The sequence below is a fragment of the Penicillium samsonianum genome (assembly GCF_028829775.1).
Source record: "Penicillium samsonianum strain IBT 33392 chromosome Unknown utg000007l_segment0_segment0, whole genome shotgun sequence".
Classification (NCBI taxonomy): domain Eukaryota; kingdom Fungi; phylum Ascomycota; class Eurotiomycetes; order Eurotiales; family Aspergillaceae; genus Penicillium; species Penicillium samsonianum.
In genome coordinates this window covers 1,591,780-1,610,119 of record NW_026643265.1, presented here as the reverse complement: position 1 = coordinate 1,610,119, position 18,340 = coordinate 1,591,780, and the positions used below count along the sequence as shown (strand labels likewise).

General features: G+C 51.1%; 8 protein-coding genes across 8 annotated transcripts; 4 read left to right on the top strand and 4 right to left on the bottom strand.

Annotated features, from left to right (window-relative positions):
* Window positions 1-724: 724 nt before the first annotated feature.
* On the bottom strand, window positions 725-1,581 carry N7471_011444 (cytochrome b-c1 complex subunit 10; the record flags this gene model as incomplete). The annotated part of the gene is made up of 5 exons (XM_057284163.1): window positions 725-733; window positions 789-936; window positions 1,005-1,058; window positions 1,345-1,397; window positions 1,579-1,581. The coding sequence occupies 5 exons, from the start codon at window positions 1,579-1,581 to the stop codon at window positions 725-727; spliced, it is 267 nt and encodes an 88-aa protein (XP_057130429.1).
* Window positions 1,582-1,926: 345 nt separating this feature from the next.
* Window positions 1,927-4,802, bottom strand: N7471_011443 (putative disulfide isomerase). Its single transcript, XM_057284162.1, has 4 exons — window positions 4,293-4,802; window positions 4,156-4,237; window positions 2,605-4,098; window positions 1,927-2,554 (listed from the first exon to the last, which is right to left on the bottom strand). Exons 1-4 carry the CDS (start codon window positions 4,517-4,519, stop codon window positions 2,192-2,194), a joined length of 2,166 nt encoding a protein of 721 aa, XP_057130428.1. The 5' UTR covers window positions 4,520-4,802; the 3' UTR covers window positions 1,927-2,191.
* Window positions 4,803-4,937: 135 nt separating this feature from the next.
* N7471_011442 (complex I NDUFA5 subunit family protein) lies at window positions 4,938-5,771 on the top strand (the record flags this gene model as incomplete). The annotated part of the gene is made up of 3 exons (XM_057284161.1): window positions 4,938-5,488; window positions 5,550-5,654; window positions 5,708-5,771. 3 exons carry the CDS (start codon window positions 4,938-4,940, stop codon window positions 5,769-5,771), a joined length of 720 nt encoding a protein of 239 aa, XP_057130427.1.
* Window positions 5,772-6,269: 498 nt separating this feature from the next.
* On the top strand, window positions 6,270-9,631 carry N7471_011441 (coatomer subunit beta'). The gene is made up of 6 exons (XM_057284160.1): window positions 6,270-6,452; window positions 6,577-6,639; window positions 6,693-6,714; window positions 6,775-6,806; window positions 6,866-8,134; window positions 8,186-9,631. The coding sequence occupies exons 1-6, from the start codon at window positions 6,435-6,437 to the stop codon at window positions 9,398-9,400; spliced, it is 2,619 nt and encodes an 872-aa protein (XP_057130426.1). The 5' UTR covers window positions 6,270-6,434; the 3' UTR covers window positions 9,401-9,631.
* A 361-nt stretch (window positions 9,632-9,992) lies between these two features.
* On the bottom strand, window positions 9,993-12,943 carry N7471_011440 (serine/threonine-protein kinase). Its single transcript, XM_057284159.1, has 6 exons — window positions 12,691-12,943; window positions 12,435-12,584; window positions 11,598-12,372; window positions 11,122-11,537; window positions 10,705-11,069; window positions 9,993-10,646 (listed from the first exon to the last, which is right to left on the bottom strand). Exons 1-6 carry the CDS (start codon window positions 12,710-12,712, stop codon window positions 10,449-10,451), a joined length of 1,926 nt encoding a protein of 641 aa, XP_057130425.1. The 5' UTR covers window positions 12,713-12,943; the 3' UTR covers window positions 9,993-10,448.
* A 458-nt stretch (window positions 12,944-13,401) lies between these two features.
* adaB (chromatin-binding transcription regulator ADA2) lies at window positions 13,402-15,087 on the top strand (the record flags this gene model as incomplete). The annotated part of the gene is made up of 3 exons (XM_057284158.1): window positions 13,402-13,494; window positions 13,575-14,966; window positions 15,019-15,087. 3 exons carry the CDS (start codon window positions 13,402-13,404, stop codon window positions 15,085-15,087), a joined length of 1,554 nt encoding a protein of 517 aa, XP_057130424.1.
* A 459-nt stretch (window positions 15,088-15,546) lies between these two features.
* N7471_011438 (enoyl-CoA hydratase/isomerase family protein) lies at window positions 15,547-16,523 on the top strand (the record flags this gene model as incomplete). Its single annotated transcript, XM_057284157.1, has 2 exons — window positions 15,547-15,778; window positions 15,892-16,523. 2 exons carry the CDS (start codon window positions 15,547-15,549, stop codon window positions 16,521-16,523), a joined length of 864 nt encoding a protein of 287 aa, XP_057130423.1.
* A 166-nt stretch (window positions 16,524-16,689) lies between these two features.
* On the bottom strand, window positions 16,690-17,931 carry N7471_011437 (mannitol-1-phosphate 5-dehydrogenase; the record flags this gene model as incomplete). The annotated part of the gene is made up of 2 exons (XM_057284156.1): window positions 16,690-16,714; window positions 16,769-17,931. 2 exons carry the CDS (start codon window positions 17,929-17,931, stop codon window positions 16,690-16,692), a joined length of 1,188 nt encoding a protein of 395 aa, XP_057130422.1.
* Between the last annotated feature and the right edge of the window lie 409 nt (window positions 17,932-18,340).

The following is an 18,340-nucleotide window of genomic DNA, read 5'->3' as shown; positions in this document are numbered from 1 at the left end:
AGGGCTTCGACGATCGGTGCTATGAACTTGGTAGAGAGAGGGTCTAGTCCCAGCAAGGAAGCTGTAGGCGTTATACTTCACGGGACCTCTGCCGTGAGAGAACGTTAGCGCGGTACTTGCAGCAGATGTGGCTATCACCGTGATAACAGAGATAAGGGCTTCCAAGGTTGACTCGCCGGGCGTCCACGGGTGTCTGTCGTGCTGATTAGGTACATCCATGGATGTACATAATGTATTAGGCTTTCTGAGACCCCCAGGGCTGCTATCATGCTTTGAGGCTTGTTATCTTAGGATAGACTTGCCTTGTTGGGGGAAGAGGCTGTGAATTGAATGCTGGAGAACCCTTGTTTGTTGTAGATATGTCATTAATATCCTAATATCCCGAGGTCTAGTCCACAGGTCCACGATGACAGCGCTATCTACAGTGATACACCCTTGACTAGCTCGGAAACCATCCCATAAAACATTTGGATCTCCGAGGTATATAAGAGTCCTAGAGTTCCCAAGGGCCCTATGATTTAAAGGAATGTCGCACATCGATAGTATACAACCACACATACGGACCGTGAAATACATATTTACTCGGAAACAACTGTTTCTATGTGGTATTAAAAACAGAAAAGACTTTCATCGCTATTCTACACAGTACAGCCCCAGCCTGCCTCCCGAAACCCCCGATTCATATCGATCAAAGGGGAGACAGGTATATACCTTGGCGAATAATTTAGAAGGGCTAGATGAAAGTCAGCGTCGGATCCAAAGCTCCAAATCAACTGTAATTGACTCACGTTGTCCTCAGGGGCGATGGTACGGTCGTAGTAGGTATCGAAGAAAGGAAGCTTGCGGAGGATGTCGTTCCGCACACGGGGAACCTCGCCGAAGATGAAGAGGGCACCGGAACCAAGGGCGACACCGAAGCCAGCAGCGACGGAACCACTGTTTAGAACGTCATTAGCCCCTGCGACTTGTCCAACCTGGGAGAGTCGAATGCGGGATATACTCACAGCTGGACGGCTGTGCCGAGGGTCATACCGGCGGCAGTGCGGGGGATGTAGTACCTGCAGATTAGTGAGGCGTTAGCTTGGTGTTCTCGTTGCTTGTTTTATCTGCTTTCTTCGGTATCCTGCTCTTTTGCCAAAGCACGGTCTTGTAGTTCCCGCTTCCCACAGATGTTGGACACCCGTCAAGCTTCGCTGCCAGAGAGGAAAAATGGGCATCCAATTAAATAGGAAAGCTGCCTTGGCAAGTGCAAATCCATGCTTCATTCACTCCATCTAACATGCTGATTACCGACCAACGTGTACTGTCCGGGGTTCGAGGGAAAATGAAATGGGGGAGTCTCACTTGGGCGCATAGGCGGAGGCCTGGGCCGCGGCGCGGCGAGCAGTAGGGGCAAACTATAGTGTATATGTTAGCAATTGATGTGCCATCATCTATCTCGTCTCATCCCGGAGCTCGGAAGCCGGTTGTGATACTCATAGCCCGATTGTCTTTTACCCGGAGCGCGCGACCGAGTAGGCAAGGAACTTCGGAATATAACACGGAGTTTTCTCATCTTTTGGACATGAAAGCACTTACCATCTTGAATGACACCGGAGTGATTTGGTGGGACAATTGCTAGGAGACAGGAGCTGGCACTTTGTGGTCGACGAAAACCGGGAGTGCCCGAGTTGGCACGTGACTCCAAAGCCAGTGGCCAATCAGAGGAGGCGTAATTGCTTTCATTCAATCTTGGAAGTATGAGTTTATATCGATCAAGCCAATGATGAATTACATAGTTTTATTTGACAAAGTCCAGCTTACAATCCAGTCCCGTTTTGTCTTACATCCTCTGTTCTATGCTCTCTGGCTGAAAAGCCTATAGATGGCAAAAGAAGAGGGACTTGAGATAACCGTATACATACTAAGAAACTAAAAGATATTAAAGCGTTTATTGACGTAATACTAGGAAGCATTGCGGCTCTCGAGAAGTTGATACGCCTAGACTCCAAAAGTTCGTGTGAAGGCTGAAAGAAATGGAATAAGAAGATATGTGCTTCAAAAAACCCCTTGGTCTGACATGCAAGAAATTCAACTGAGACAGCATTGATCGAACAGACGCACGAAAGGAAACCAGCATCAATCAAATACAGTGGAAACAAAAGATTATAAGAACCACGTAGCCAAACACCCTAACTGTACATTTGTCTCATTAGTCGACTTTATCGGTCGAGCCTCCATTCAGGAAACCCTCCTTGCCGTCCAGGTGGAAGAAGCCACCGTTATTGTTGTTGGTGTTGCCAATAATACCGCCGCGCGCAGCACTACGTCTAAGGCGTCCACGTCCGAAAATGGTGGCCACAGCAACCACGGCACCCAAGATGATGAAGAAGAGGATGGGATGGCTGCCGAGGAGGGATCGCGCGAAGAATAAGATAGTCTCGAAGGTGCCGATGGTAGATTTGGGTGACAACTTCGAAGGAGAAGCGACGACGAGAGGAATGGTCTCGAGAATGGAGGTCCGCGAGGCCATAATAGGAGCTCCACTTGAAGCAGTATCCCAGTAGCGGCGGTTCTATAGGAAGTCAGTTATAGTGCTCGGACAAAGCAGGAGGGGCGACTTACATCTTGATCATTGATAATAACGCGGTCACTGGTTTCCACATCGATGCCGTAGGTTGTGCGCAGCCAGCGCTCCCAAAAGTCGCCATCGACCCAAGCGAATGCGACTTGTTTCTTGTCGTCTTCGCGGATGGTAATACGCATGTTCTTCGCAGCCCGCAGTGCACGTTGATCATTGCGGTCATCGGCTTCTTCGATACGCAGTTGCTTGGAATCACGAAGTTCAGCCCGCTCAAGACGGAACAGTTGAACTTGCTTGTCCATCCATTCAAGGGCGGCTTCCTTCAGCTCGCGCTTGGACTGCTTGAACTCGTCGCTACGGCGGCGGCTGAGGAGTCCCAAAACCACGAACTTTCCGTCCATGATTTCTTGGGCATTGGATGCGGTGAGCTCAGGTACGATGGGAAGCCATACAGTCTGCATCCACGACAGGATTTGACGGAAATCTCTCATGTCCTTAGGAGCAAGGGCATTGTAGTAGTTGGGACGTCCGTCACGGACGACCAGAAGACGAGGCCAGGTAGAAATCTTGAATCGCTCGGAAAGAGCAGCACTGTCAGACTTGACAATGCGAGCGTGTCCCACCAGACTGAGGGTGAGGCGGTTCATGGCCTCAAAATCCTCAGAAGTGGTCGCGTGGTCGTAGAGATACAGGAACAAAACCTCTTCGGTTTCTTCCAACTGCTTAAAAGTAGTCGCGTCAACATCCTGAATGCTCGAGCCCACACCGACGGCTTTGTTGGTGTACGCGATCAGATCTCCCAAGCCACGAAGACCGGTATATTCAACTCTCTCGCCGCCACGGAAGAAGTAGATCGTCGGGTACGCATTCACGCGAGCATCTTCGCACAGTCGCTTCTCAAGTTCGCAGTTCACTTCGCCAACATTGAGATTATCCTTCATCTCCTTGGCCATCGAGTTCCAGTTCGGGGCCAGAGCCTGGCAATGATGGCACCAAGGAACGTAAAACTTGATGATCCAGGGATCATGAGTAGTCGTGACCAGACTTTGGAAACTCTCCGCAGTGAGTGGGATAGAAACGCCCTGGGGGTTAGCAGGCCGTCCTTGGAGCTTGGCCTTGACAGACTCAGCGCTGACGCCTTCCAATTCTGCTGTCTCGATGCTCTGCTTCTCGACAGCTGTTTTCGCGCCAGGCTTTACCACTTCAGGTTTGGCGGTCATTTCCATGCTCTTAGCGTTGGCTTTTGGGATTTGGACGCCTTGCGAAGGGCGGGACCCAGGCTTGATCGTCTCGAGCTTGGCTTCAATCATAGCGCCAATCTCTGACATCGTCTTGGCACCAACAGGGGGTCCGTTCTGAACGCCCATATCATAGAACGCCCACGCGGGGAAAAAGTCGACGTTCATCTTCTTGCAGAAATCGCCAAAGGCCAGGCAGTTTATGGACCCGAAATGGAGATTGTAGTAGCCGGTGAATGAGTCCAGAGAGGCGAGTGCATCGGGCTTGAATCCGGAGAGGAATAAGGGATTTGAGGTCTATCACTAATCAGATTCAAGCCTCAAAGGTTCAGAACAATGGGAATATATACTCACGTAGTAGTACTCATACAGGGTCTGGTACATTGGAGCGGCCGTCCGGCAATGCGGGCAAGAGGGGGAATAGTGTTTGATCATCCTATAATAGTTAGAGTCTTGAGCGGTTTATTGATTGCTGCAGAAGGGGTCTTCACCAGTAACCATCTTTGGTCACTTCCTCGAAATTCTCCGGGGTCAGTTGCGTCAACGGGGGCACTTCAATACCATTGAATAATGTGGGTGTGTCGGAATCCACTCCACGAGACCCCCTCTTGACAAGTGTATCTCCAGATTCTTGGTCGGAGGAGGCATCTGAAGGCGTGCCCAAAGCAGGCGCTACCAACAGTGAGAGGAGGGACCACCCCAGCCAAGACGGTCTCATTTTGGTGGAAGTAAAAGGCGAATAACGTGGTAGCAGTTTAAAGGAGAGTATAAGTAGTTTCAAGATTCACAGTTGAGCAAAACGAAGGACTCTGGTCGAAGTAGGGAGGATAATCGCGAAATGTTACAGGTGGCACATTGGACGGGGGAGAAGACTGGCGACTCGGATGGGCACTGATCACGTCGCAGAAAGAAACAGCACTTAGCGACTATAGCGCCCCGTAGCTGAGAGCAAAATAGAACTGCACACAGCCCAAACAAAGAACCAGATGTGAGGCTTTGATGGTATCGGAAAAGGTGAGTGTTGGCTTTCCCCTTGCCGTTTGGGTGTGGAAGATAAGGTTAATCCGCTCCGGGCCGACTTCAACACTTCATCTCCCTGGAACAGAGCGACTTCAATATCACCGAATCCATTCACAATGCGCTCTACACTTCGGCTACTGGCCAATGTCAAGCCCCGGTATTTGGAGCCTTTTGCTCCTACCGGATTGACGGGCCTTTTCACCCACCCCAGCCCTCGCCCTACTTTAATCTACCTTTACTCGACTACTCTGCAGAAGTTGCAGGCGTTCCCCGAATCCTCCGCCTACCGCCAATCCGTTGAAGCTTTGACCCGCCACCGCCTCCAAGTCATTGAATCACAAAAGCCCGCCGGATTCGATGCCTGGTTGGAGCGTGTGCGGAAGGCCGTGGGAACCGAACCCGAGCGGTTCGCTAAGGTCCAGCGCGCCGACGGCACCTACACCCATGCCGCTGCCCAACAGAAGGATGGAACCGACAATGCTCGTGGTGAAGAATGGGATGGCGAAAGCCTCTCGGCCACAACTGAGGGTCCCGCCCGTACCCCGCAACAAGAAGCGGAATGGGCTAAAATCATGCATGAGGCGAGCGAGACCACCAACAAGGCCGAGCATGACTTCTATCACCAAGATATGAAATGGGAGAGCGAGCCTGCCCTTGATGCCGACCAGTACGTGTATTCCGAATTGGCCTCAAACATTTAGGCAATAAAACGCTAACCTCTTGCGCAGGATCTCTCACGTTGAACAGCAAATCGGCGCCGGCCTTATTGAGGAGATCATCCAGGTTGCAGAGACAGAGCTCAAGCTTGTGGATGAATTGGCCAAAGCCAAGGTGTAAGTGAAAATTCGAAGTTTGGGGTCTAGACTTACTGCTGACACTTTTACAGGTGGGAGGAACTTGAGGAGAAGCCCCGACCCGGCCAATGGAGCTACTTCGAGCGTGGCAACTAAACAGCAATTCAGGAATGGCTGTGAATTTTAATCTCTGTAACTACTACTAGAGGTCTCTTTGTTTGAATACATGTTTTGAGAGTTCAATCATCTGAAGTTCAGAGTAAGTCGTAGAGCTACTAGGGTATGATTTGTGTATTCGATCCATGAAACGATATCACCAATTTCCCTTGGGAAATGGGTGGTGCAATTGAGGCATGTCCCTAGTAGAGTATAGAGGTCATTGGTCTTCTAGTCCCAAGTTTATACATCGGGGCGATGATTATGTACATGGAAGCTATTGAAAGTATTTGAGCTAGTGCTCTCTTGCCCGAACTCCTACTTAGAGCCTAGGCTTATATTTCATTAATTTTACACTGCAAATCAGTATAGCTTTCGTCAATGCAAATGAATTTGTAGGACATTTGTATAGCGGATAGACCGATTGGAAGGCGGTGAGCCAAGGCGGGAATCACTTGTGGACACATACATTGCTGTCCCTGAATGAAGCGCTCTCCCCCTAGCTCTCCTTCATCTGAATCCTCTCTTAATTCCTCCAATTAACAACTTGCTCCGAGGATCGCTCCTCCCTATCATCGGGCTGTCTGAGCGGCTCGCGAAATCCCCTATCGCTGTCACAGGGCCAACACCGCATCACACAAACACTCTCATCCCCCACACAACATGCGGCTCGATGTTAAGGTACGCAAATGCAGACGATGAAATGCTTAATACAGTTGCGGGTCTACTCTCCAGCAGATATGACGACATGATTTCGCAGGTAGACGTCCACAATTGGAGGGATTGCTGACGATAAATGTTACAGAGGCAGCTATTTGCCCGCTCCGAGCGGGTAAAGGGGATTGATTTCCACCCTACAGAGCCCTGGGTAAGCGTTTACAATCCACTCGGTAGCTTTGCTCAAACTAATTTATTTCTTAGATCTTGACGACCTTGTACAGCGGTATGTTGGGAGAGGGGCAGTATGCGAGATGTCCAATGCGCTAATTACTTTCCTGTACAGGCCATGTCTACATCTGGTCTTATGAATCGCAGGTAAGACCCGACACATATTCACACTCTCCATGCTCTCATCTAAACCGTCTGCCCTCTAGTCCATCATCAAAACCTTTGAACTCACCGATGTCCCCGTTCGTGCCGGTCGATTCATTGCGCGGAAGAACTGGATTGTCTGCGGTTCAGATGACTTCCAGCTCCGGGTCTACAACTACAACACATCCGAAAAAATTACCTCCTTTGAAGCACACCCGGATTACATCCGTTCTATTGCCGTGCACCCCACCCAGCCGTTTGTGCTCACAGCCTCCGATGACATGACAATTAAGCTTTGGGACTGGGAGAAGGGCTGGAAGTGCGTGCAAGTGTTCGAGGGCCACAGCCACTATGTCATGGGCATGGCGATCAACCCAAAGGATACCAACACTTTCGCATCCGCATGTTTGGACCGGACCGTGAAGATCTGGAACCTCGGCTCTCCCCATGCCAACTTCACACTCGAAGCCCACGAGACGAAAGGTGTCAACCATGTCGACTACTACCCACAGGCTGACAAGCCATACCTCCTCACCACATCCGACGACAAGACCGTCAAGATTTGGGACTACACCACAAAGGCACTCATTGCAACCCTTGAGGGCCACACAAGCAATGTCTCATTTGCTTGCTACCACCCCGAACTCCCTGTGATCATCTCAGGCTCTGAAGATGGAACCATAAAGATTTGGCACGCAAATACCTACCGCCTGGAGCAGTCATTAAGCTATGGTCTAGAACGAGCATGGTGTGTTTCCTACCAGCGGGGTAGACAGGGAATTGCGATGGGTTTCGACGATGGTGCTGTCGTAGTGAAGATGGGTCGAGAAGAGCCCGCCGTCTCAATGGATGGATCCGGTAAGCTTATCTGGGCGAGACACAGTGAGGTTGTGTCGTCAGTGATCAAGGGCGGCGATGCTACTGTCAAGGACGGCGAGCCCCTTTCTCTACCAACAAAGGATTTGGGACAGTGCGAGGTATACCCGCAGACTCTGTCGCACTCCCCCAATGGACGTTTTGTTTCTGTCTGTGGTGATGGAGAATACATCATCTACACCGCATTGGCGTGGAGAAACAAGGCCTTTGGGCAGGCTCTCGATTTTGCCTGGGCTGCGAAAGACAACAGTAACGACTACGCTATCCGCGAGTCATCAACAAGTGTCAAGATTTTCAAGAACTTCAAGGAGCAGAGCGCCGGTCTTGATGTTGGTTTCCAAGCTGAGGGCCTGTCTGATGGTGTTCTTCTGGGCGTGAAGGGTCAAGGTGGCATTGGCTTCTTTGATTGGGAGACTGGCAGCCTGGTTCGGAGAATTGAAGCTGACCCGAAATCGGTAAGTTGTTTGTTCTGCCGTGGTAGGAATCATGCTAATTGACATGTACAGGTCTACTGGTCCGAATCTGGTGAACTGGTTACCCTTGCCTGTGAAGATGATTTCTACGTTCTCCGCTACTCTCGCGAGGAGTATATCAATGGCCTGAACGCCGGTGAAGCCGACGAGGATGGAGTTGAGGCGGCTGTTGAGTTGGTTGCTACAATCAACGAGACCGTCCGGACTGGACAGTGGGTTGGAGATTGCTTCATCTACACCAACTCTACGAACCGCTTGAACTACCTTGTCGGTGACCAGACCTACACAATCTCTCACTTCGACCAACCGATGTATGTTCTTGGCTATCTGCCCCGCGATGGCCGTATCTACCTTGCCGACAAGGACGTCAACGCCGTCTCCTTCGGCATTTCTCTCAGCATGCTTGAATATCAAACAATGGTGCTGCGCGGTGATATGGAAATGGCATCTGAGATCCTCAAAGATGTGCCCCAAGACCAGATGAACAAGGTCGCCCGCTTCCTCGAAGGCCAAGGATATAAGGAAATGGCCCTGGAAGTGGCCACAGACCCCGAGCACCGCTTCGAGCTGGCCCTTGCGCTGAACGATCTTGAGACCGCACTCACGATTGCCCGCGAGGCCAACGTCGAGCACAAGTGGAAGATTGTCGGTGATGCTGCCCTGGCCGGCTGGAATCTTGCTCTGGCCCAGGAGTGCTTCACCAACGCCAAGGATGTGGGTTCTCTGCTACTGTTGCACACCGCTAGCAACGACCGCTCAGGCCTCAAGGCCCTGGCTGCTCAGGCCTCGGAGTCAGGCCTCCACAATGTCGCCTTCTCCACTCTGTGGTCTTTGGGAGATATCGATGGCTGCATCGCTCTCCTCATTCAGACCAACCGCATCGCCGAGGCAGCCCTCCTTGCCCAGACCTACAAGCCCTCGAGCGCCCCTAAACTCGTTGTCCAATGGAAGGAATCCCTAGAGCAATCTGGCAAGTCCAAGGTTGCCCGCCTCATTGGTGTCCCACCCGGTGCGCCTGACGTCGCCTCTACCGATGACGATCTCTTCCCCGAGTGGGATGAGTACATTCGTCTAGAGAAGGAGGGAGCCCTCCCCGAGCCCCCTTCCTCGGAGTCCTTGATTGATGTCAACGGCGATGAAGATGAAGAGCCCGTGACTGCGATCAACGGCGCACCCGAGTCGGATGAGGAGGTAGAGAAAGCCGAGCAGGCTGCAGTGGACGAGGCCGATGCTGCCGAAGCCGAGTAGACCAACAAAAAGCACCGGGTTCTGTTTGGTGACTTTCCAGGAGAGTTAGGTTGATCGTTTGTTTTCTGGCTGACCAGTCAGCTCATTCTTGATTGCGAGCGGCGTCTTAACGTGTGTCCGACTTTTTTCTTTTTTCTTATTTGTAATTGCGCTGTCATGTGTCTCTGGAGCAAATTACATGCCTAGATACAAGCAATATGTTTCCCTCTATTTCCAGTGGTTTCTTGGTTGATTTATTAGATTATTGTATATGTATACTATACCGGATTTTCCCTGGTGCTTGCCTATGTGTCTGGCTTGTATGAGCCTATGCTCCGTGAACGTTAGTAAAGGCTTCTGTTCATCTAGCCTTGGGGGTCTTTAGTAGTAGACATAAAACAACGGGCACATGTCTAAATAAAAATCCAAGACGGTGCCCAGGTGGGCCATTGTCTGCGAGTACCCGAAAGCTACCAAGAATCAAGGGTCTTCTACCCCTTGGAGCAGTCCATCGTTTGCGGCAGTTGGGCCATATAGAATATTTACTACTTCGCATCTAAACCCACTCAGAGGCGTAATCCATCTTACTCGGCGACGAAAATAGTTGAAGACGTATGTATGATGCAAAACTGTTTTGGCATTGTCCATTGTAAAGTTTTATCGAGAATACAGAACAAGAGGGCAGACGATGACCGCTTGAGAAAAGCAACGAAACCAAGGGTAAAGAAAGGAACCTGCCTGGAGAGAATGAACACTTGAGATGGAAGGGAGATGACCGAACAAGACGAGAAAATCAAATCAAAGCGCTCAACGGACGTCTGAAACGAGAAGAAACAATGTCGTCTCGAAGATCAGGAGCGACTCCGATATCAAGATGCCACAGACTCCTTTGTGATGGGAAAACAAACAATATGACGAACAGAGCGAAAAAGGAAAAAAAAGAACAAGATTGGTCGATATGTTAAAGAAAGACATATACGCAGTTAAAAGGGAAATGGTCTCTATGAACCTCCTATTCTCTCTTTCTGGCACTGGGAATTCTCGATCTAATCTGACGCGGCGAGAGACTCTACTCCGGAATGCTACCGAAGGACGGGTCTTTAACGCTGCCGCCTGCATCGCCGAGGCCAGCCACGGGTCGGTTGTACGACCATCCGGCGAACTGTTGCTGCATGGTTTGCGACAGGACGGGGCCATCGACATATGAGTCCTGGGGTGCTTCCCTGGTGAATTCAACATCGAAGTTTTCAGTATCGCGGGCATCCACCTGCATCAAGTTAGCCACATGTCGATTCAATACATGATCGGGGCTAAGGAATACATACCACATTTGGTCGGAAGCTGGGTTCGTACTTCCTCTGGAGAAGCTTGCGCCAGTCAATGTTGGCAAAGAAGTGGTGAGACTTGATCTCCGCAGCACCGTTGGCACCCAATCGGCGCACGGGATCACGGTCCAACAATCGACTGAGAAGATCTCGCGCAGCAGGCGGGACGATGTCGCTGCTGGGGAAGGTCAGAGGCTCTTGCAAGATCTTGCGATACATTTCGTTGGTGTTTTCATCGTAGAATGGAGGCAGGCCTGTCAACATCTCGTAGAGCAAGACACCGAGAGTCCACCAATCCACAGTCTTGGTGTAGCCGTTGCCAAGCAGAAGTTCTGGAGCGAGATATTCGGGAGTTCCACAGAACGCTAAGTTTGGTTAGCTATGTAGGGCTTATCATAAGGGATGAGGAGATCTTACTATTGGTTCGGTCTTCGTCTTTCATGTCCAGCTTACAGAGACCGAAATCGCAAAGAGCGATATGCCCGGTATAATCGAGAAGAATGTTCTCGGGCTTGAGATCTCGGTAAATAACCTTGAAGCCGTGCAGACACTCGAGAGCGCACAGCAACTCTGCAGTATAGAAACGGGCTCGGTTAATATCAAATCGTTGCTCCCTTTGCAGATGGTGGAACAACTCTCCACCGTTCACAAATGCTAACACGAAGTACAACTTCTCCGGCGACTGGAACGAGAACTTCAGGGGAACAATAAACGGGTTATTGATCTGTGCAAGAACCGATCGCTCGGCAAGTGTGTGTGTGACTTCCGATCGCGAGATAATGTGAGCCTTGCGAATTGTCTTGAGGGCGTAGATCCGACCAGTATCCTTCTTCCTGTGATTCCCCGACTGTTAGCATTTTGAACCCAAATAAATAGATCTTGAGTCCACCTACATGACCTGCATGACCTTGCCGAAACTACCCTTGCCCACGACCTTGAGCAAATCAAAGTCTTCTAACTTAAGACTCCGCTGCTTGTTCTCCACAAACGAAATGCCAATCTTGACCGAGCCAACACCAAATTGGAGATCCAGCCACTCAGCACCCTGCTGACCCAGTTGGCGCCCTTGCTCATCATGAGCTGCGGCGGCCTTCTGGTTGTCTTTCTTGCTGAGTTTCGGATCCTCCACATACGGCTGGCTCTCTTCGAAGCGAGGGTTGACCTTGCAAGCGCCCAAGAAGATGTCCTCACTCCGTCCGGCACCAGGCCGGGCCGCAGGGTTGCGCAGATACAGCTGTACACTCAACTCGGTTTTCCGGGACACATCGAACTTGAAGGCTGTGTTGTCCCCAGCCCACAATGGGCTCTCTGGAGTTCCCGACACAGCATCCACAAATACCTGGTTCTTTTCGAAATCAAGGAGGGCATACGGGAGGTATTTGGTGGAATAGCGACCGTGGATAGTGGGAGCGGCATTGATTCCCCCGCTTGTGGACTGCGGTCGGCCGGATGGCACAAAGGAACCCGCTTGGTTTTGAGTTGAATGTGAGGAAGAAGAGGTACTTGGGCGTAGAGAAGAGGGCGCGTAAGAGTTATTTTGGAAATGCGAATTGAAGATCTGTTGGAAGTGAGGTGACAGCGAAAAATTGCGCCCTTCGTGGAGAGTGACAATAAGGATTCCTGGGTTCACAGGGGCCACAGGAGGAGAGACAAGGGACTCGGAGGCCGCTATTAAAACGATGAAATGATTAGTTACCGAGGGGGATTCGAGTAATATAAGAATAACATACCGATCCCGTTCGTTGATGGGGTGGCGGAGGGCGGGTTGGAGGCCACAGGCGTCGGAGCCTCATCACCATTTGCGTCACCCTTGATCGTCGAAGTAGACGACGACCGGCCAAATGATGAGGTCAAGGGTGCCAGGTGCGTCTCCTTCAACTCTTGAGACGAGTTGTATCATTAGCGACTGCCCACGGGCGTTCACTGCAGAGCAGAGAGGGGTATTGAGGGGGGGGGGAGAGGGAGACCAACTGCCAGTAAACATACTTTTAGTGAGCTTCCAGGACATAGTGGCGGTTGTTGTAAAGAGATCGAGAAGAAGAGATCAATGTCCAAGATACCGCAATGCGTGTGCAGGGTGCTAAGAATCACACCCAATAATCAACATGCGAAATGGCCCCCAAAATAAACCTGGAGAGCCACACAAGGACACTGATAATACACACGCAAAAGGAGAGAAGTCAAGACAAAGACAACCACCACTATAGCTTTTGAAATCCGTTTGGAAGCACAACTAAGGATAAGAAAGAGTCGGGGAGATCGAAGATCAAATGAGAATAAGAGAGGGGAAGTTCCCCCTGTAATTATAGTACATATTATACTATAGATTACCAGAGATTACCCATTTGATTGGTCCAATCTGTCACATACTGGTTACATAAGGGTACAGTAATTAACCAGGCTCAGCCACTGCTCCGCCACAAGGGTTAACGACGCATCAACTTCCTCACGGCATTAACAATCAAGGCAGTTGACTCCACAGAACGACAGAGTTTGAGATTCAGCTTGGATTGTAGCTGTATCAATTTATCTATCCTTTCAGCTTCGGAATATTCCCCGCTCCGAAGTGCGGAGACACCCACCCCGGAAGATCGCACCTCAACTTGTCACCTGCAACTCTAGTATTTCCAGACCTCTGAGTCTGTTGCTATCGATACAGTACCCGACAAATCGGAGGATGAAAGGGGTGGAGGGCTAATGGGTGTGATACGCAAAAAGACCGCCTCGCGCGGCACCGAGGCCGGCACCAAGTTCCACTGCGATGTGTGCTCTATCGATGTTACGTCAACAGTGAGTCTCGGCGTGATTGTGTCATGACCACTTGAAGGTTTGTTATTTTCCTCAGAGACTAACGCGATTCCGTCGCATAGGTTCGCATCTCGTGTTCGCATCCCGCCTGCCCCGAATATGACCTCTGTGTCCCCTGCTTCTCAGCCGGAAAGAACTCCAAAAACCATGACCCCGCCACACATCCCTTCCAAGTGATCGAACAGAACTCAGTCCCCATATTCCAGGGGGATTGGGGTGCCGACGAAGAATTGCTATTGCTGGAAGGCGCCGAGATCTATGGGTTGGGTTCCTGGGCAGACATCGCAGACCACATTGGCGGCTACCGCAGCAAGGATGAAGTGCGAGACCACTACTACGACACATATGTGAAGAGCGTGAACTTCCCGCTCGCAACCCGCGCCGATCCAGACGACAGGAACCTGCAGGATTCGATATCCAAAGAGGAGTTCCAAACACACAAGAAGCGTCGCATCGAAGAGCGCAAAGATGCTGCCAAGGCAGCACCTCCAACCACACCCAAGCAGAAGCCGACTGCCAGTGTACCCGCATGTCACGAAGTGCAAGGCTACATGCCGGGACGATTGGAGTTTGAGACTGAGTTCTTGAACGATGCCGAAGAAGCGGTGCAGCACATGACTTTTGAGCCCGGGGCTGGACTCAATGAAAACGGCGAGCCAGATGCAGAGACCGAGCTCAAGATGACCGTGGTTGATATTTACAACTCGCGCCTGACGGCGCGTACAGAGCGCAAGAAGATCCTCTTCGAGCACAACCTCCTCGAATACCGAAAGAACACCGCCTTAGATAAGAAACGGTCAAAGGAAGAGCGAGATTTGCTGAACAAAGCAAAGCCACTAGCACGGATGATGAACTGCAAGGACTTTGAAGACGTCAACAAGGGCCTGGAATACGAACACAACCTCCGCCTAGCCATCTCCCAGCTTCAAGAATGGCGGCAGATGGGCATCGGTGACCTGAAAGCAGGCGAGAAGTTCGAGCAGGATAAGCAACAGCGCGTGCAACGAATGGTTCCTCAAGGGTCATTTGACCGTTTTGCTAGCAACCGCCCTAAGCAGGCACAGCTGACAGAGACACCAGCGGCAGCAATCCAGCTCACAACGCCTGAACTGCCGCTGCGCCTGCAAAAAGCCGCCAATCCACACGCGCCGGCGGATCCTGCCGACGAACCATTGAACGATTTCGATCGCGCTTTCGCTGTCGATGGGGATGCGCCTCCCCCGCAGCCGACAAAGACGAAATACGTGGTACCGCCGCTAAGCGGGATGCCGTCGTGGAAGCTGGACAATGACACTGCTGCCGACTTGCACCTTCTGACCAAGGAAGAGGCAGAGGTTTGCAATGTTCTACGTCTGATGCCGAAGCCGTATCTGGTCATCAAGGAGACACTGTTGAAGGAAGCAATGAAGCAGGGCGGCAACCTGAAGAAGAAAGATGCACGGATAATTTGCAAGGTATGTTTCTTACTCGACTCTTGAAATACCTATCCTTTACTGACTCTGTTAGATTGAGGGCACCAAAACCAGCCGCATTTACGATTTCATGGTACACAGCGGTTGGATAAACAAGGCGTAGGTGCGCCAGATCCATTATCCGCTGTACTCGCTTCTTAGCTTATTGATATCCAAATCTATTTGTGATTTTGTTCGGGAGCGTTTCTTTTTTTGGCGTTCATAGGGAACTTGGGAGATGGGCGGATGTGTTCATCTCAGAAGCTTGTCAACATAAGTCACAGGCAGAATATCACCTGTAATTCGCATTGTACAATGAACAGTAACCTACAAACCTATTATCTATCTAGCCCAAAGGAAAGAGTAAATATCACTTCCAAAGTCATCAACAAAGTGAGCAGTAATGACCCCCACACTCCTCGGTCCTCGGCATAGCTTCTCCGCATCTACGAATAACCCCAACTCTTGTCGATCACCTCTACTTTTCCATACAAGTATAATTTCCTTCACTCGTTCTTCTTTCTCCTCTCCCCTCTCTCCTCAATAAAAACAATATCCTAGCAAAACCCCCAAGAAACCCAAAATGCCACCTTTCACAATCCAACCTCCAACCCCAGCCCACGCAACCCTCACCTACCCAGCACCCCACATCCTCCTCGTCACGCTAAACCGACCCCGCGATCTAAACTGCATCAACGCCCAAGGCCACGCAGACCTCCACGCAATCTGGGAATGGCTCGATGAAGAGCCGAGCATGCGCGTGGGCATCCTAACCGGAAAGGGGCGGGCGTTTTGCGCCGGCGCTGATCTAAAAGGTGAGCTAGCAAGCCATCCACAGCCAGTATACAAAAGCACACTCACACACTACCCCAACCCCCCAAAGACCCAACTCCAATCCATTTTATTCAGATACCGCTAACTCCACCAGAATGGAACAACCGCACCTCGGCAGCAACAACAACCTCAAGCTCCACAACCCCAATGCCAAACAGCGGGTTCGGCGGACTCGCCCGACGCAAGGGCAAGAAGCCCGTGATCTGCGCCGTGAACGGGCTCTGTCTCGGCGGAGGCGCGGAGATGATCATCAACAGCGATATCGTGATTGCGTCATCGCGGGCTGTATTCGGGTTGCCGGAGGTGAAGCGTGGGGTTGTTGCTCTTGCAGGGGCGTTGCCGCGACTTGTGCGGACTGTTGGCAAGCAGCGGGCTATGGAGATGGTTCTTACGGGCCGGATGGTTGGGGCTGTTGAGGCTGAGAAGTGGGGGCTTGTTAATTCTGTTGTTGAGATTGGTGAGGGGGATGGGGAGGAGCAGATTGGTCGGGCAGTTTTGGGGAAGGCTTTGGGGGTTGCTGGGGAGATTGCGGGGAATAGTCCTGATTCGGTGCTTGTTAGTCGCGAGGGAGTTAAGTTGGGTTGGGAGGGGATTGGGGCGGATGAGGCTACGGCGATGTTGAATGAGACTTGGGTTAAGAGGTTGTATGAGGGGGAGAATATTAAGGAGGGGCTTAGGGCTTTTGTGGAGAAGAGGAAGCCTGTTTGGGTTGATAGTAAGTTGTGAGGTTACTTTCTAGAGTAGAAGGATTGAAAAAAAGATATGATTGTCAATTCGCTATTCTTACTACAGTTCATAAAGTCATCTAAAACACTGATCCCATTACTCCCGTCGCGCCGTGTACCTGGTATTCGCGATATTCCATGCAAGTTGAATTTCAGTCAAAGCGAAATCAAATGCGCGGTTGCCCTGCCTCTCTGAAAAAGTGATGTTAGGATGTTGTGAGGTTGGCGTAAGGAAGAGTTGCCTACTTTGCGTCGGATTGTACGACGTCCACGACCTTGACCACATGGGGGAAGAGAGGGTGTTCTCGGTCCAAGCCGGTTAATAGGACAGCAGCATCGGCTGGCGAATTCTCCTTGAGGACCTTGGCCAGCTCCACACTCTCCTCGTCACCTTCCACATTCTGGAACCGCAGAGCCATTTCAAAGGAGCCCAGCAGTGACTCGAACTTTCCGCCACGCTCGGCCAGCTGCGCAGCCGGGCCGATGAATCGCTCCTTGCGGGACACTTTGCGCACCGGGGCACGACCCACGCGCTCCACGGTGTCCTCGAGGTAGTGGTTAGAGATTCGGGTGATGATGGTCTCGACGTACTCCTGCTGCTCGGCGGCGCTGATTTCATGTTTGTCGACGATGAGGGAGGCAGTCTCTTGAAGCACATCACGGACAATACCGCGGATGCGAGGGTCGTGGAGGGCTTCGGCAATGGTCTTCTTGCCGGCATCGTAGCCATAGTAGGCTGCAGTGGCGTGACCGGTGTTGACGGTGAACAGCTTGCGCTCAATGTAGGGCTCCAGGTGGCCAACCCAGTGGATAGCTGGGATTTCTGGGTGACCAAACTCGCCGAAAGGTGTGGACTCCACGGCCCATTCATAGAACTTCTCGATGCGCACGTTGAGACCGCCGTTGGCGGGCTGGCCAGGTACAATACGGTCAATGGCCGAGTTAGCAAATCGGGCGCGGTCTGGCATAGAGGCGACACGGTCTTGGGTGGTGTTGTCCTTGATGAACTCGTGTAGAGTGTCAGTGGCCCCGATGGCGTTCTCGCAGGCAATGACGGCCAACGGTGTGGCAGCGGTGCGGGCGTCAATTCCCTTGGCAATCACGGGGGCGATGAACTTGAGGACGTTGGGGCCCACGGCGCAAGTTACAACGCTGGCAGTTGAGATCTCCTTGATGACATCGCTCCCATGGGTCTTGGAGTTGATAGCACGGTAGTTGGTGATGATCTTGGTAGACTCGCCCTCGTCACTGACTTCAGTGACCTCATAGGACTTGGTGTTTTGTAGGGCAGTGATGATACTGTCCATGACATCGACGAATACGACCTCGTATCCAGCAGTGTGGAGAAACTCGGCCACGAAACCACGGCCGATGTTTCCACCACCGAAATGAATAGCTTTCTTCTCCATGATGTTTGATATGAGAAAGGGAAGTGGAAGTGGGAGTAGAAGTGGGAGTAGAAGTAGAGATAGAGGTAGAGTAGAGGTAGAAGTAGAAGTGGAGGTGGAAGTGGGAGTAGAAGTAGACAAGTAGATAAACTAAAGAGGAAGTCGCGTTACTTGCATTTTCCAGTTCCAGGGGGAAAGGTGCCGCTATTTAAGGAAAGAGGGGGAAGTAGGGAAGCAAATAGGGAAACAAATAGGGAAAGAACTATTAAAAGCCGCTATTTACTTGGAAAATGCTGGTTCCTGGGAGAGAGTGACGATGACTTCATAGATATCAGGGCAGCGGGACTGGCCTCCGCCATGTTTCTAATATGAGAACATTATGAATATAATTCTATTATTTCTATAATTATTCTATTATTCTGTATTATTC

What these genes read in the sequence shown, in the direction of transcription:
- N7471_011443 (XM_057284162.1), bottom strand. Translation starts at nt 4,519, where the DNA reads ATGAGACCGTCTTGGCTGGGGTGGTCCCTCCTCTCACTGTTGGTAGCG. An exon ending in GTGACCAAAGATGGTTACTG is followed by an intron (nt 4,238 to 4,292) that starts GTGAAGACCCCT and finishes TAACTATTATAG; the next exon opens with GATGATCAAACACTATTCCC. An exon ending in CCCTGTATGAGTACTACTAC is followed by an intron (nt 4,099 to 4,155) that starts GTGAGTATATAT and finishes GATTAGTGATAG; the next exon opens with ACCTCAAATCCCTTATTCCT.
- N7471_011440 (XM_057284159.1), bottom strand. Translation starts at nt 12,712, where the DNA reads ATGTCCTGGAAGCTCACTAAAA. An exon ending in CCCATCAACGAACGGGATCG is followed by an intron (nt 12,373 to 12,434) that starts GTATGTTATTCT and finishes TCGTTTTAATAG; the next exon opens with CGGCCTCCGAGTCCCTTGTC. An exon ending in GGCAAGGTCATGCAGGTCAT is followed by an intron (nt 11,538 to 11,597) that starts GTAGGTGGACTC and finishes GGGGAATCACAG; the next exon opens with GAAGAAGGATACTGGTCGGA.
- N7471_011441 (XM_057284160.1), top strand. An exon ending in TCTGGTCTTATGAATCGCAG is followed by an intron (nt 6,807 to 6,865) that starts GTAAGACCCGAC and finishes TCTGCCCTCTAG; the next exon opens with TCCATCATCAAAACCTTTGA. An exon ending in TTGAAGCTGACCCGAAATCG is followed by an intron (nt 8,135 to 8,185) that starts GTAAGTTGTTTG and finishes TGACATGTACAG; the next exon opens with GTCTACTGGTCCGAATCTGG.